This window comes from Galleria mellonella, unplaced genomic scaffold (assembly GCF_026898425.1).
Source record: "Galleria mellonella isolate WM207_F2 unplaced genomic scaffold, CSIRO_AGI_GalMel_v1 utg55, whole genome shotgun sequence".
Lineage (NCBI taxonomy): Eukaryota > Metazoa > Arthropoda > Insecta > Lepidoptera > Pyralidae > Galleria > Galleria mellonella.
The window spans coordinates 982,559-997,663 of record NW_026442115.1 but is presented as its reverse complement, the minus strand read 5'-3'; the positions used below and the strand labels follow the sequence as shown (position 1 = coordinate 997,663).

Here is a 15,105-nt window from a genome sequence, read left to right as displayed (position 1 = left end):
GATAGCAATCAGTACAGTATTTTTAGGTAGGTAACTTAATGCCAACTACAAATAGTGAGCTAAAAATGTGCTGTTATATTATATTTTTTATATCTGCTTTTTTACCTACGGTCAATATTTCGTTTTAACAATCAAGTTTTCTTGGTCCTCATTTTTATCTAAATATTCTCTTTTTGTTACGTTGAATTGGTCTATGATTTTCTTTCTATTTTCAACATCGAATATATTAGATTTGTTATTGCGCTCGTTAACATCATCGATCCATAATTTCCTATTCCCGTATTTATCATTAATAAATTTCTGTGAAAGAGTCATTCTTTTTGTAGGTGACATTTTGGGAGACTTTTTGTTGTCTACTACATCATTTATTATGTGACTTAGGTTGCTGAATTCAGGTGTTACTTGATCATTTTCTGTAATATGCACAGGTCTTGATAAATCTTGACTAGATCTTTTATTTTTCCAATATGATTGACTTAATGAATTACGTTGTTTGTGACCCGCTTCCGTCATTTTTTCCGATTGTCTCAGTGGTGGACTCGGGGATCGACTATCGTCACTCGATTGTGATAGATACTGTCTTGCTTGCGGTCGGTATTTTTGTCTCATTTTTCTTTTTTGACTATAAAATGGGTCCTTTTCGCTTTGTTTTTTATATTGAGCGGCTGGTCTATTGACACCCCATTTAGGTCGATTTTCTATTTCCTTTTTATACCTTTCTTCTGAACGAAAACGTCGATCTTTTTTTAAGGTATTATGATGACTTTCTTGTGGTGCATTTTCATCAATACTTGGGTAATTTTTATCTATATTTCTTTCAAGTTCTTGTGTTTCCACTATTTTATCTATAGTAGGTTTTGAAGTATTTATTTCTGTCTGTGTGGAAGCATCTTTTGTTTTTCCTGACCGGTATTTTCTAGGTGTCAAAATTTTACCAGTGTCCGTTAATTCTTGCAAATGATTTAGTGAATTTACCGAAACACTATACAAATTATTAGTTAGATTTTGAGGTACTAAAACAGCTAATTGTATACTACTTGGTTGGCCACTTATATCACTATTTCCATTAAGGCCAATTGGAACAATATTGAACTGGTTGTCAGCAAGAGCTAATGGAGGTACGCTGTGTATAAACAAATTTAAATTTCCAGGTCCTACAGACCGGGGAGAATTAAATTCTGTAGTTTGATGCGACTCGCAATCTTTCTTTTGACTTTTTGCTGAATGTAAGTCATAGGTTCTATTTGTCTTTGTAGGACTTATACTTTCATTTCTAAGTATACTATTATTAGTAGTACTAATAATGTCTTCTTCTTTGGGCTTGCTTTCAATAGGAACAGCTGTATTTATATGTTGTCTGTGACTAATAAATCGTTTTTCTTTTTCTAATCTAGCTTTCTTTTCTGCATCTTCTAAAGCTTTCTTAAGAGTTTCTAATTTTTTTTGTTCCATCAATTGCTTTTCTTCATGTTTTCTTTTTTCTTCTTCAAGTCTTAATTTATCTTCTTCTTGTTGTCTCTGTATTCTTAATTCTTCGAGTCTTTCTTCTCTTAAACGCCTTTCTCTTTCTTCTAATCGTCGTTTCTCTCGATCCTCTAACTGACTTAATATTGCTGACTGCAATTCTAAGGCTTTTATTCTTTTATTTTCACGCTGTGCCTTAATTTCTGGTTCTAATGGAACATTTTGTCCTCTAAGGAATGTTCTGAAATATAAAGATTACCATAGTATTCAGAAAATAATGTCAATAGAAAAGTATACACATAAATAAAAGTATTCTTTTATGAGAGTAATTACAACTAAGAAAGGTACATTTGGTCTAACAAAGATCCGCATAATATCAAATATTGTAATACAGAGCAATAAATAGTGGCCAAAATTTAATTTTAAATTTGAAGGTCCTATTCGTACGAAGGACAGTAGTTTTACTTGTCAGTATTTAATAAATAAGTTAAAAAAATGTTACGGAAAACAAGTTGGCTATTAGTAATATCTATAAGCATAAGAGTAATAGATACAAATTGTAAGTATACGTACTTTCCTTCATCGCTTCCATTACAGGAAGACCTATCACAGTCGAAACCCGAATTCGTTGAACTAGTTTGGTCAATGACTAGAACTTCTGCTGTATTTTCTATCATATTCAATCCACGTTCCACCCATGATGGCGTGCCTTTCTTCTGATTTTGCATCTGAATTATTAATATTTTGTAATTATTAATAGTTATGAATCGGTAAAAATTTAGGATGCACCGCGATAGTATGGTAAGCTCAAAATTAATTGTTGTTTTTAACTTATATTCTTTTAGTGAATTTTTTTTTATATTCATTTGAGCGTGTTTGACTATAATCTTACCGAACACAGTTTCACAGAATAGTCCCTTAAAATGATACTATTTCGATTTTACCTTGGTGAAGATTGGTTTATTCAAGATATTGTCTTTTCAGATTGTGGCCCTGAGTAAGTTAGACGCCACCTCTCTTGCCGAGATACGAAAGAAAACCACTGTCATCAATTTTACATCCTGGCGTCCGTCCGCGTTTGCCGATGTTTAGTTCAATTGAATTATATGAGATCTTTTATTGATTGCAGACCAACTGGGTTTCCCTTAAGGTCGGTACTGGGTATTCCTCAAAAACTGAAACTTCGTAATAAATTCAATAATCACCTGTGGCAGTCTGGCATTAGGAGCAGTCGGTTCCCACAGGCGGCCAGTGGCGACGCCACGATCTCCCCAGCGCGGGCGTCCTTCTTCTGCCGTATTGCTTCTCTGACTCCGTGCTGACCACGCGCCATCCGCAGACCTTCCACCACTCGAACTTATATTTCTAGTTTTAGTAATGAATTTTGAATTTTCATAGTTAATAGAAGTTAAAAAAAAAGGTAAATAAGTGTTGTTGAAATTATCGTAGCAACACTGTCTAAATTAAATTAGTAACAAATCCAAATATCTTAGCAATTAATAATCAGAAGGAGACTTTGTACAAAAGTCGTTTGCTTGGGCACCTCCGCTCCATTCGTGTTTCTATTGTGAAGCAGTCATGTTTGCATGGCTGTGTTTCGGTTTAAAGGCTAGGATATGGCGTGAATTTACTGGGTACAGAGGAATAACACCCGAGTCCTCAGGAATGGCAACGCATGGGGGGTATCATGGGCGAAACAGTATACTCTGTTACGTCCATGGTACTGCTCATGTATATAGGCGACGGTTACCACTTTCCATCAGGTAGGCCGCTAGCTTGTTTGCCATTCTAAGTTGTATTAAAAAAAATATCAGTTTATGATTTGTACTACTCTTGGACATCTGCAAATTGTCTTATGGCCGAATCAGTTATTCGTTTGTTTACATTTTTATTAAGTTCTATGGAAACAGACTACAGTTACATATATGCGCATATCAGGTGTGGGATCTGTAATTTGTATTTATTATTTATAGTTGAAAGCATCCAATATTTTTTTAGTTTTATTTTATCATATATGTAGTTATAAATTATTAACCTTTATAATTTTATTTTTGTAAAAAATAGCTGTAGCGACGTTTTTGTGAAATTACAATTAGCTAATAACCCAATAAACGAACAAAAAGTAATCTCTAAACGATTGTTGTATAATACTTAATTAATAAATAACAAATTGTATCGGGTACCTACTTCGACTATCTTGAATTTCTCAGAATCCAACCATCCATAACAATAAGAAAAAATGACTAAACAACTGTAATACCGAGATTTTATGTAAGCGAATGAAATGTACTTTCCCTTAAGGTTAGCTTTGAGTTTATTTAACAAAAAATGTTGGTACCTAAGTATTTATTTAGTACCTAGAAGTGTGCAAGAAACATCGGCAGTAGGAAAATTAAATTATCAAACATATGATCTCATTAGATGTTTTTCTCGACAAAGTTGTGGAAATTGACGATAATCACAATTTAAAGGCAGTTAATCGTATGAAAAGAAGATAGTTAGATCACAGTATATTCTTTAGATAATGGATACTGGATAGACTAAGTGAAAGACAGTATGGCTCTCTCACGCACGCTACTGAATGAATTAGAAAATATAGCGCCGGCTCCATAAGCTGATGGCATAATGGCGAGAGCGTGTTAAATTGTAGTTAATGGTTATGGATTAGGGTTTGAAGATAAGAATTATTAAATATAGAGTTTATCTGGTTCCAGGGTACTGTTTGCATTTTTGTAAAAAGACAGCTAAAACATTTTGAAACCTACAAGACCGTAAATAGATTATAATCCATTTATCAGTTTTAATAAAGGGTTTGCGAAACAGTTATCTGCATCCGTGTACTATTTTTAAATAAAATCACGAAACCTTCGTGAAATTAGTAATGCTAAAGTTAGTTATTTCTGTATTTCAAAATAAGTTCCTTTATATTGTTGTTTGACACGCACATTATGTTTTTATGAGAGGTTATGAAAAAATATAGATTGTTTGTTGACCTACCTGTTTTCTTTCCCCTGTTGCCATGCCACAACAGGGTTTCGATTATTAGTGACATCGTGTAACGCATCATTTTGACATCTATTCATATGATTGATTGTTTCGCTTCCGTATCCCGATGTGTCCCCTTCCGCATCTTCGTCATAAAAAGCGAATCTTTTTGCACTAGGTATGTTTCGGTTTAACACATTCGTTCTTCTTTCTTCTTTACTCTTCTCTGGGTCGTTGTTGCGAATAGGTGGTAGACTAGGACTTCGCTGGCGTTGTATAGGTTCTTGGTATTCGTATGATGATTGCTTATGTAGTTCGAGTGTGCTCGCGAATTGGTTCCGTATTTGAAAGCGATTTGTGTAAATAAAAAAAAAGAGTTTAATGTAAGCGCTCTCCCATTGCTAGAACCCCAACCAGGCGACCTCCTCGCGGTTCTCCCTGGAAAGGTTAATTCCTGATGACATTTCTTCTGAAATAAAAAAAATCCCGTTAGCGCAAGCGGGGTTTAATGTAAGCTTGTTATAAAATACATAAAATGATATCAATTGACTTTAATATTTAACTATTAAATACACGTCTATGAATTTTCTTGAAAATGTAATAAAATATATAAGAACCTTCCATGACAACAGCCAGCTAAGAATTAACTATCCAATCGAAGGAAAAATAAAAGAGTTCCCCTTATTGTAACAACATATAAAGGGTTTTTATGTTTTGTCGATACCGCGTGCAAGGAAAGCAGTCAATTTTCCATATTATGTGCAGCTCTTTCTTTTTAATGTGACAGCTAGTTGGGTATACATATGTATATATGCATTTACTTGTCGAAACCCCATTTGTATGACACGGAAACCCATAGTATGCATTAAGTATTAAACTAATAGGATATCAGAGACTATAATGTCTATAGTGTATTACATGATTTGGTAACTGATGTAGTGTAGTGTGTAGTATAATATTGAGTAGGTATAGTTTTTTTAATGGAAGACAATGGAATAGTAATTCTGTTTGCGCGCGGTATACACTGACGTGTCACCAGTAAGGAATAATAGATGTGATGAAAAGGCAGGTTAATTAGCCCATCGTGATGAATACACCAGGCATTCAACACGATGAGTTCCAGGGGGGACCACGTGGAGGTCGACCTGACAGGGCATATTGCTAGCAATGGGACTGGTAGTCCGCATCACTAACAATTTCTTCCACCCAGTAGATATAGTTGATACCTATTTATTCCGCATTCATGTCGTATAATTGCACAAAGATTTCAAATTCACGTCTACTTTTACTAGCACAAATGAAATAACTAATTCGTGTCGGCTAAAAGTCTAGAACGGCTTGATGTCGAAACAAGAAAAATGTTAATAGATTTGAGTGGCACGCGACGTGATATAAATTCACGAATGTGTAACTACCTATTACATAGGTAAAGGTAGGTATATAGTAAATATAATGTAACCAAAATATAAGTATTTCGTGTAGGCATAGCAGGGGCATAATAATGATTGCTGTTTTTCCCCACTTTCTTTGTTTAATTTCGGAGTTCTCATTATAATACATATATGTAACGGAAAGTTAATGAATATGCATAACCAAAATACTGTAGGTATGTTTAGATATAATAGATATGTGTACATGTTTAAAATATTTTCCAAGGCGTAAAACAATGAAATGATCAAATTACGTAATGTAAGTGGGTAGGTGTATTTATATATGCACGGTATCTGTAGTAAGTACTGAATTTCGCGTCTCGCTTTCATTTGAATGTAATTTGGATGTAACCTAATGTAATTTTTAGGTGTCCACAACAGTTATTTTTTATACAAAATAATGAAACAATATTAACTGTATCACATGTTTTATAGTAATTTTGTTGTAGACTATTGTAATAAATAAAACAGATAAAATGTAAATATCCTATTTTAAGTGCCCGTCTTTGCTATAAATAGAATCTTCGTGATCCCCTGTCAAGACCTATTTTAGAAATTAATATTTGATGTATAGGTTAACTGGTTCTTTTATAATATAGCTGTGTTCACGACTTCGAAATTTATTTATAATTCGTATGAATGAATGTGTATACTTTATTTGCATTATACAATATAGGAAATAAGCAAGACAATTTACAAACACAACGATACAATTGTATAAGTAAAGTAAGGCGGTCTTATTGCTGAGAGCAAACTTTTCAAGACAACCTTAAGGTAATGGACTAATTGTTGTACAAGTAGGTATGATAGTGCTGTATAATTAAAAAAGCATCTTTTGTATTATTTAATACAGACATTGTAGTGCGATGTGACTATTTATTTGCTAATAAGTAATATTATGCTGGATAGTTTTTATAAATATAGCTACCTTATTTATAATTAACCCTTCTTTGGATAATGGTGGAAATTTCCATCATAACATTTAATGCACAAAAATTATATAAAAGAACAAGATCACTTTAAGTTGATCATGTCTGGATACCTTTTTAATGTCCATCGCAGAAAAAAAATATAGCTGTCATAGGTATTTTGTTTTTCCATTTTTCCTTTATTTTTGAACATGAATTATATCACCTTGATTTATTTCACCAATAAAAAAAATCATGCAAAGAAGGGTTAAGAAAGTTTTCTATTTTTACAAGGCGAAATCATAGTCGTTAGATACTTAAAAAATTAAGAATTTACCCACGCTAGCATATATTACAGAATAGAAATTTTGTTAATCAAAATTCAATAGTATTAAAAAATCTCCCATACTAATTTACCATGAATAAAATTTTTATGACGTTTTTGCCATGTTTCTTTGGGGTAAATGATCAGCTTCACTGATAAAAATCTCTTGTTAAAGGATATTAGTTATTTTACCCCGTGTATCAAGATTATTCCGATATTGGTAATAGCGGATTTACACATTTTACCGTCCCTACCGACCTCTACAATTCGGTACTTACCTTAGTTCGCAATCATATTAATTGCAATTTTTGTGTAAATGAAATAGTAACTTTATAATAATATATTATAATAATTTATAATAATCATTATTATTGACATGTAATTACCATTATATTGATTACAATAGACTGTAATTAATTTATAATATTATTTTTATTTTATATTTCAAACGTTGTTATTATCATTGTGATTATTTATTTTATTAATTTAAAAATTACAATATAATGTTAATATCTACAATATTGACTTGCCATTGTGTAATGAAAATTGTTACATTGGTTAAAAAAGAAATATGAATAGGAATAATAAAATAAAAATTGGCTCCAAACTTGACTCCCCTAAAATCACGGTAGATTAGTAGGGGAGGTAGCGTAGTAGGTTAGACCTAGGTTCCAGTCTACTCAGCTTGCTGGTAAATCCGTCGCTAGAAATTGGGCTGATAGCCACTGATTATAAAATATAATTGAAATCCATTTGGCCATTATACCGTGACCGGTAACAGACGAAGTTTCTGGACACAAGTCTATAGCACAACTTATTAGGAAAGACAATATTTTGTGAAACAAAAAAGACAGCCTCTTGACAGACATTTGGCAAAGTGTACTCTACGTTTGATTAAATTTGTCGTCACACCTCAAATAATTTACTTTTCAAAAAGCCTGCATTGATTAATGTTTAATATTTTATGTAAAATTTTGTTAAAGAATCGATGAAATATTAATAAGTATTTAACTTATTTATATTCAAGATCAGCTTTATATCCGCTACTTCGTACACATGGATTCTAAAAGTAGGAAAATCAATGAAAGAGACCACATGTAAATGGCATTTGAAGATGAAATATAAACTAGTTTTTAAGTTAGATCTTTAGGCTACTTTTGTCAATCACTAAATATTACTAAAAACTAATATATTATAAAGTAAAATGGTAGCCAGATGAGAAACAGCTGTCTAGTAAATATAATGGCATGGCATATTTTGTTTGCGTCGACACGCTCTCGTGGGCACTGGCTGAATTAACAAAGTATAACGAGCCAGGTTTTGTTTTATTATTTAACGCTACGATAAACTACTTATAGTGTATATGTATACCTGTTATTACATGGAGTAATCAAAACATTTAATGTCAGGTTAACTGTAATTTATTATTGGCCTACATTAGTTTGAGTGATCGAAACAGAAGCTACTTTGCCCTATTTAGGGTGTTAAAATAGCTACATAACTTACTTGGGAATATTACTTTTATTACAGTAACAAAATCCTTTTATGGATTATATAATACTGTAAATTACATCTACTAAAATAAATGTAAAAGGTAAAATGGATGTATGGATGTTCGTTACTACTACTTCACACAATAATTAGTGAAAGCATTTGAATAAAATTTGGTACATAGAGAGGTTAAATACTAACCATCCATATTAGATACTTTGTATACTAATTCACGAGGCCGAAGAGGCGGATAAAAACCAATTTAAAATAAAATGTAAAAAATACGAAGAAATAAAAAAGAGTTTATTTTTTTAAATCTATATTATCATTAAAACCATAGTTGTGATTTAATCACCGTGATTACTAATCAAAAGTTCACAAGACCAAAATATTTAAAAAAATGTTTCCATAATTGACTGTTCCAAAAATTCATGTATTATCTGTAATAAAAAATAAAAATGCTCAAATTTTAATTTATTATATTATCATTTAAAATTTTAACTTATTATTAATATATAGACACAACTAGTAGTTAGGTATCTACGATTTAGCATCAAATAATGTGGCATTAATACAAATAAATGTTTTTTTTATACAGTATTTTAATTAATGTAATCAATTTTTTAAAATAATGTTTTTCATTAATTAATAAGATATCAAACAATATATTTTTTCCTATAAAAAACTTCGAAAAAAAAAAAAAAAAACTTCTTGTGTGTCAACGTCACTACTAAAAAGGTATGTGTACATATAACACAATACTTGTATATATATATATATATATATATATATATATATATATATATATATATATATATATATATATATATATATATATATATATATATATACAAATAACCCTACATGGAATCTGATATGAATACATATAGCTACGTGTTTGATTTTATTCTAAAAAATTTTAATTTTATTTTTTTAGATTTTTTAAAATAAAGGTAATATTGTCAAATATAAGCTTTTTTTTGGTCTTATATTTTCTCTACTAGAGAAAAAAAATTAAAGAATTTAGGTATTTTGAGACTATTATATGAATACAAACCTAACACTAGTTTTAATGGAATATATTACGTTAATTAGGTAACATACTGTATATGTAGGTACATTATATTTGTATTAGTTTAAACCAAAATTATAATATAAGTTAATGAGTACTGTATATTTTTTTATATAGAATCCAAATAAAATAAAATATTGAAGGTTAAAAATAATTAAGTAAATGTTTATAAGAATTACCAATTAAATATTTAATGAAAAACAGTTGAGGCCTTTATATTATTAAAGAACTTTTTGATAGCCCTATTATTTTGTATAGCAACCACCGGAACGCTAACAAGGTAAATAGTAATAGGACTAAGCACATAGACATTAAATTTCATTTTATTAGAGAAGTTATTAATTAAACCTTGTGTATTTGTTGTTCACTCTGACTAAGTATTCATATTTCATGGAATGATAAACTGTGTGTGTTTGTGCTTATGGTATTTTTTTTTTATGTTTGAAACAAAGTTTGGTTTGAGGGGTATCAAGTATAGTTTATTGTGAACTTTATATAGCCTTCTTTATATACGAAGACTTGTCGAGCGATTTGATATTAATTTATATCTTTCCTGTGTAGGTATAACACGCGACATCTTTTCTAATTATTTTAAATCGATTTTGACAATTAATCTTTACAATGGTTAGGGGTTAAAAACAATTTAGAAGTTTATAATAAAAGTAGCCATGTATATTTTTAAAATGTTTATGGACAATTTATAAAAAAAAAATGAAAATTATAAATAGGTTTGATTGTATTTACAGGTAACCCGAAATTTTTAGTAATCTTTGAAGGAAGTGCTCTATCTACTATTCTACTTTCACCAAAGTAATATGGTGAAAAAAGTCAAAATTTTGAGCCTCTTTTTATCCGACTTCAAATAAGGAGGAGATTATATGTTTCACTGTATATTTTTTTTTATGTATGTCCACTGATTTCCTCGTCAATTGTGGGTCGATTTCAAATTATGTTTTTCTGAAATCAAGCAGGCGAAGCCACGGCTGGATATATTATTCTTGCTAATATTATAAATGCGAACCTGGGTTTGTTAATTTGTTCGCCTGAATTTTAATGGTTCGATCAATAATCATGGAACTTGATACCTCTATATCGGTAAGATTTGAGATTGAGAAGGGCATACACAACCTTCTTCTCTTTTCATTTAAGAGTTTCCTCTTGTCGGTGCAACTAATTCATGCATCTTCCTCCAGCCAGCTCTATCCCAGACCATATCCTTTATCTCCCTATACGACATGACACCTAGTGTTTCCTTTATCTGTACCATGTAGTTATTCCTCGGTCTTCCTCTTCATTGGACTGGAGGACACTGACATGGAGGAGAATGGAAAGGATAAGCTGGACAGAAAAACTAACGAACGAGGAAGTCCTAAAAAGAGTGCACGAGAAGAGAACGTTGGTTGAAATAATAAAGATTAGAAGAGGAAAAATGCTGGGCCACCTTATACATAATCTATGTTATTTATAATACCGATTAATAAATATCCCCGTTACGCGGACAAAGTCACGGATATAAACTAGTAGTTACCTATTATAATTTAGACAAAGGACAAAGGTCAACCTGAAGAGACCTTGAAAAGCTAATTGTTTCATCGATCACTATTGAAGCTCAGTGACATTGCAACATAATAATGGTAGGTCTCTATACATTCATTTGTGGGTGCTTGGACAATTACTTTTGTTGCGATTAACACAGGAAATCGATTGATGACCGATTGTTGTTTTGATTACGGCAAATAAAAGGCAAATAAATAAGGGTCTCAGGAACTAACATTTGTTGCTATTTTGCACCTGGCAATTTTAAATATAAATATTCCTTTTTGATTTTGTACATGGCAACACAAACAAAAGAGACTGTTCGTAACCGCATCTCTTTCTAAACAGTTTACTCGCTCTTAATGAATTAATTATTCTCTCTACACCATAACGTTCTTTTTTTAATTTGGCTTCGACCAACAGCTGTCCACTAGCTATCCCTGTAAGAATGGGTCTCTATAGAAATTCAATGCCTATAATTTATTGAAAGAGAAAACAGTAGTTAACGTGTGATTAGATATGTCTGAGCCACAACTATACTAAGTTAACTATATATTTTTTATAATACATAGAATGGCAATCAAGTTGACTGTCCATCTGATAGAAAGTGGTAACTGTCGCCTATAGGCATGAACAGAAGTCACAGAAAACATTGTGATGCCCATAGTGCCCATTATGCGAAATTATTAGGAAAGACTATGTTGTTATGGCTTTGCACTCTGTAATTTCATTGCCATATACCACCTTTTAAACCAAAACATAGCCATGTATGCACAGTATATATTTTGTTTATAGTTAACATCTGAGATACTGCAATAATCTTTTTTTTTACAACACAGGGGGCAAACGAGCATGCGGCTCACCTGATGGTAAGTGACTACCGCCGCCCATGGTCACCCACAACACCTACGGAATTGCAGGTGTGCTGCCGGCCTTTTAAAAAGGAATATATATCTATTTCAGAATTTACTTCATTACATACTACCGTGTACGGCAATGAATGAACACTTTTTTTTTATAGATGAATATAGAATTGTAACCCCGTCTGCGCTATTGGTACATGCTGGCGGGGTATCAGTGAAAGATAATAGGTGAGGATGATAAGGCAGGTCAGTTAGTCCATCGTGATGAATTCCATGTTTCCAGGGACCACGTGGAGGTTAATCTGGCAGGATATATTGCTAGCAATAAGCTATAAAATATTGCTAGCAATAAGCTAGCTATAAAATCTTATTATTAACAAAGCCAGTTTCGCGCCAAATAAACATTTTAGCGTAAAATAAACATTTTTCACTTCAGAATGGCTACAATTATTTGGATAATTCTTATTTTGTTGTATAAGTAATTGTCGGGACAAAGTGTGTAAAAAAGAAAAAGTTTGAAAATTTTTACAAAAAAACTACACCCGTGAAAAGCCAGGGCAGGCAGCAAGTTTATTATATAATTTCCATTTTGAAGCCTACCTTGTCAGATTTCCTGAATTTAGAGCAATACACGAAAATAATAGAATATAATTTTCATATTACATATTTTTTAAACCTAAGATTTATTTAAATAACTTTATTGATCAAATAAAAATATAATACAAAAGTCGGACTTAATGTTGGTAGCGTTCTCTACTAGTCAACCTTCGGGCTGCCAATCATAATTAATAATGTATTTAAATAAGAAATATTTTTTAGAAACCAGGTCTAAATAATTGTTTTTAAATTTTTTGACTGAATGAGAAACGAACCCGGGACTTTATTAGACACAAAGTGATATTGATTTAGCGCTGCGCTATGCACGTTACAAGTACAGGTGTCTTATTTGATCGGCATCTAAATAGAAATATTTTTAAGCGTCTATTGTACGTGAGACAATTAACAAAAGTATCATGTAAGAAAATCAGAAATACGTACCGGTCACAGCTAAATTAGACTTATTATGATTTCAAAATACGCTCCAGATCCAGTGCACGCGTGTCGTACTGATACTAAATAACAATCTAATAACAACGGAGACGCGGGTCGACGTAAAACTCCTTGAGGAAACCACGACCGTGAATTTATTGCAAAATAATGAAAATGATGCAGCTCGAGTATGCACCGGTGAACTGCCCATTAGTCAGAGCACACTAGGCTACAATTCCATCGTCGAAATCGGCTACCGCCACGCGCACCACCACGGCCATACGCACCTCTCTCCCGCGCCCACTGCTCCTTCTTCTGTTGGACCAGTGATGCCGGCTTGCCCACCGACAGCATCGCACTACACAATATACATTACACTTTCTAATGTCCCGTATTGCACACACGTTGCGTTTCTGCCGACCGCAGCGTAGTTACGGTGCACCGACTAATGAGTGCTCTGAAGTGCTTTTCAAAAACGGACGCTCGCGCATCAGCGGACGCGCGTCGCGGTTCGTTTCGCGCGTGTAGTCATTGTCCACGGCTGCTGGACCCACCCCACCTACACCGCCTGATGCGATCCCACGGAATACAATCGCTTTTAAAGTTAACGGTAATATGTTTAAGGCAAGTGCAAATAAATGTTACATTAGTTACGACGCATTTTTCGGTCGTTCATAAACAGACCGCTTATCTAGATCTCCAGACCAATACTGTTTCAGCCCTCATTGTTTCAGTGTGCGTCACGCGAATGAGAGTTTCAGACGAAAGCCTCGGAAAAGCCGTCGGTCGATATGGTAGTCATGGTAACGTTTGTTTCACGTGCTCGCAAGGAGCCGTGGCATTTTTCTTCTATTTGCATTTTAGGCCACGGCGCGACGTGGAAATTGAAGGAAAGATTAATTATAGCACTTAGGCGGCGTTTTGTGTTATTATGAACAAGCTGGGTTATTGTTAAAGAACGCTGATAGAAACAAAGGCGAATAGCATTCGACTAGTTAGGTATATACGTATTTATTATAGACTCTTGAGGGACGTTAGTGAAAGTTAGTAATAAAATTCTCTGAATGTATTTAGTATTCTTAGAACGCAGAATTGATGAGCGAGGTAGGTACCTGAGAGAGTAAATTTTATGTAAGCTAAGAACATTCTACGAATTACAAAGATGTTAAATAATATACCTTCGATTCTACATGCTGAGAGTAGTCAATTTCTATCATATCTAAGTAAGTATATTAAACGGTTCCTTGTTTGATTCTCGGCCAGACTAATATAGGAAACATATTTTTCTAAATTGGTTTGGGTCTGGGTGAATCCAAATGATTGTTGCTTGGTTTCTCACGACAGACGGTTTTCTAGTTTGAATATCAGGTGGATATAGTAATTGTACTGTTTATTATTATTATAATCTTTCCTATATAGGTAGAGATCTATACAGAGGTAAAAGTAACGCTCCATTTTATCAATACTTTTACGCTAGGACTCTTGCGAATAAAGTAGATAGATACAAGTACATTTTATGATTTAAATATTTTAATATGTTTACAAGTATTATATATGTACCCAGTTGAGTTCCGAAGACTCAATTAAAAAAAAAAGATATTTATAATTACTTGTTAAACTTTTATTAATTAATTACCTAAAATATTAGAAGCTACGGTCAATTTTAGATTGTTATAAGGAATTTATGTTTACAAGTACCCCTATTAGAAGCGCGAGTTTTTGTAAAAAAATCTGTATGAGCACTTCTGTTAACATTATACTTGTGTTACTGCCGCTACAAATAAAATAACAGGTACTATATTTATGCAAGCATGGCAGTTTCGGTTTGAAGGTATAAAGCATGAAAAATATAATAGTTATAGGAATGGTAATGAGGTACTTCTCACCGCGGGCCTCGCACTGTCTAGCCCATTAGGCTGTCAGTGCAGTTCTTATTTTCATCCTAATCTATTATTACTCACTGAAGCTCCGCCAGCGTGTGTTTAAGTGCAGAAGAGAGGAG

General features: G+C 32.6%; 2 protein-coding genes across 2 annotated transcripts in view; one reads left to right on the top strand and one right to left on the bottom strand.

The window, feature by feature from the left end:
* The window catches only part of LOC113521293 (WW domain-binding protein 11), a 328,701-nt gene that overhangs the window by 4,317 nt on the left and 309,279 nt on the right, over positions 1-15,105 (top strand). The gene's annotated exons all lie outside the window — the stretch shown is intronic.
* LOC113521520 (histone-lysine N-methyltransferase, H3 lysine-79 specific) lies at positions 112-14,032 on the bottom strand. Its single transcript, XM_052899034.1, has 5 exons — positions 13,317-14,032; positions 4,462-4,850; positions 2,670-2,829; positions 2,038-2,192; positions 112-1,705 (listed from the first exon to the last, which is right to left on the bottom strand). Exons 1-5 carry the CDS (start codon positions 13,455-13,457, stop codon positions 112-114), a joined length of 2,439 nt encoding a protein of 812 aa, XP_052754994.1. The 5' UTR covers positions 13,458-14,032.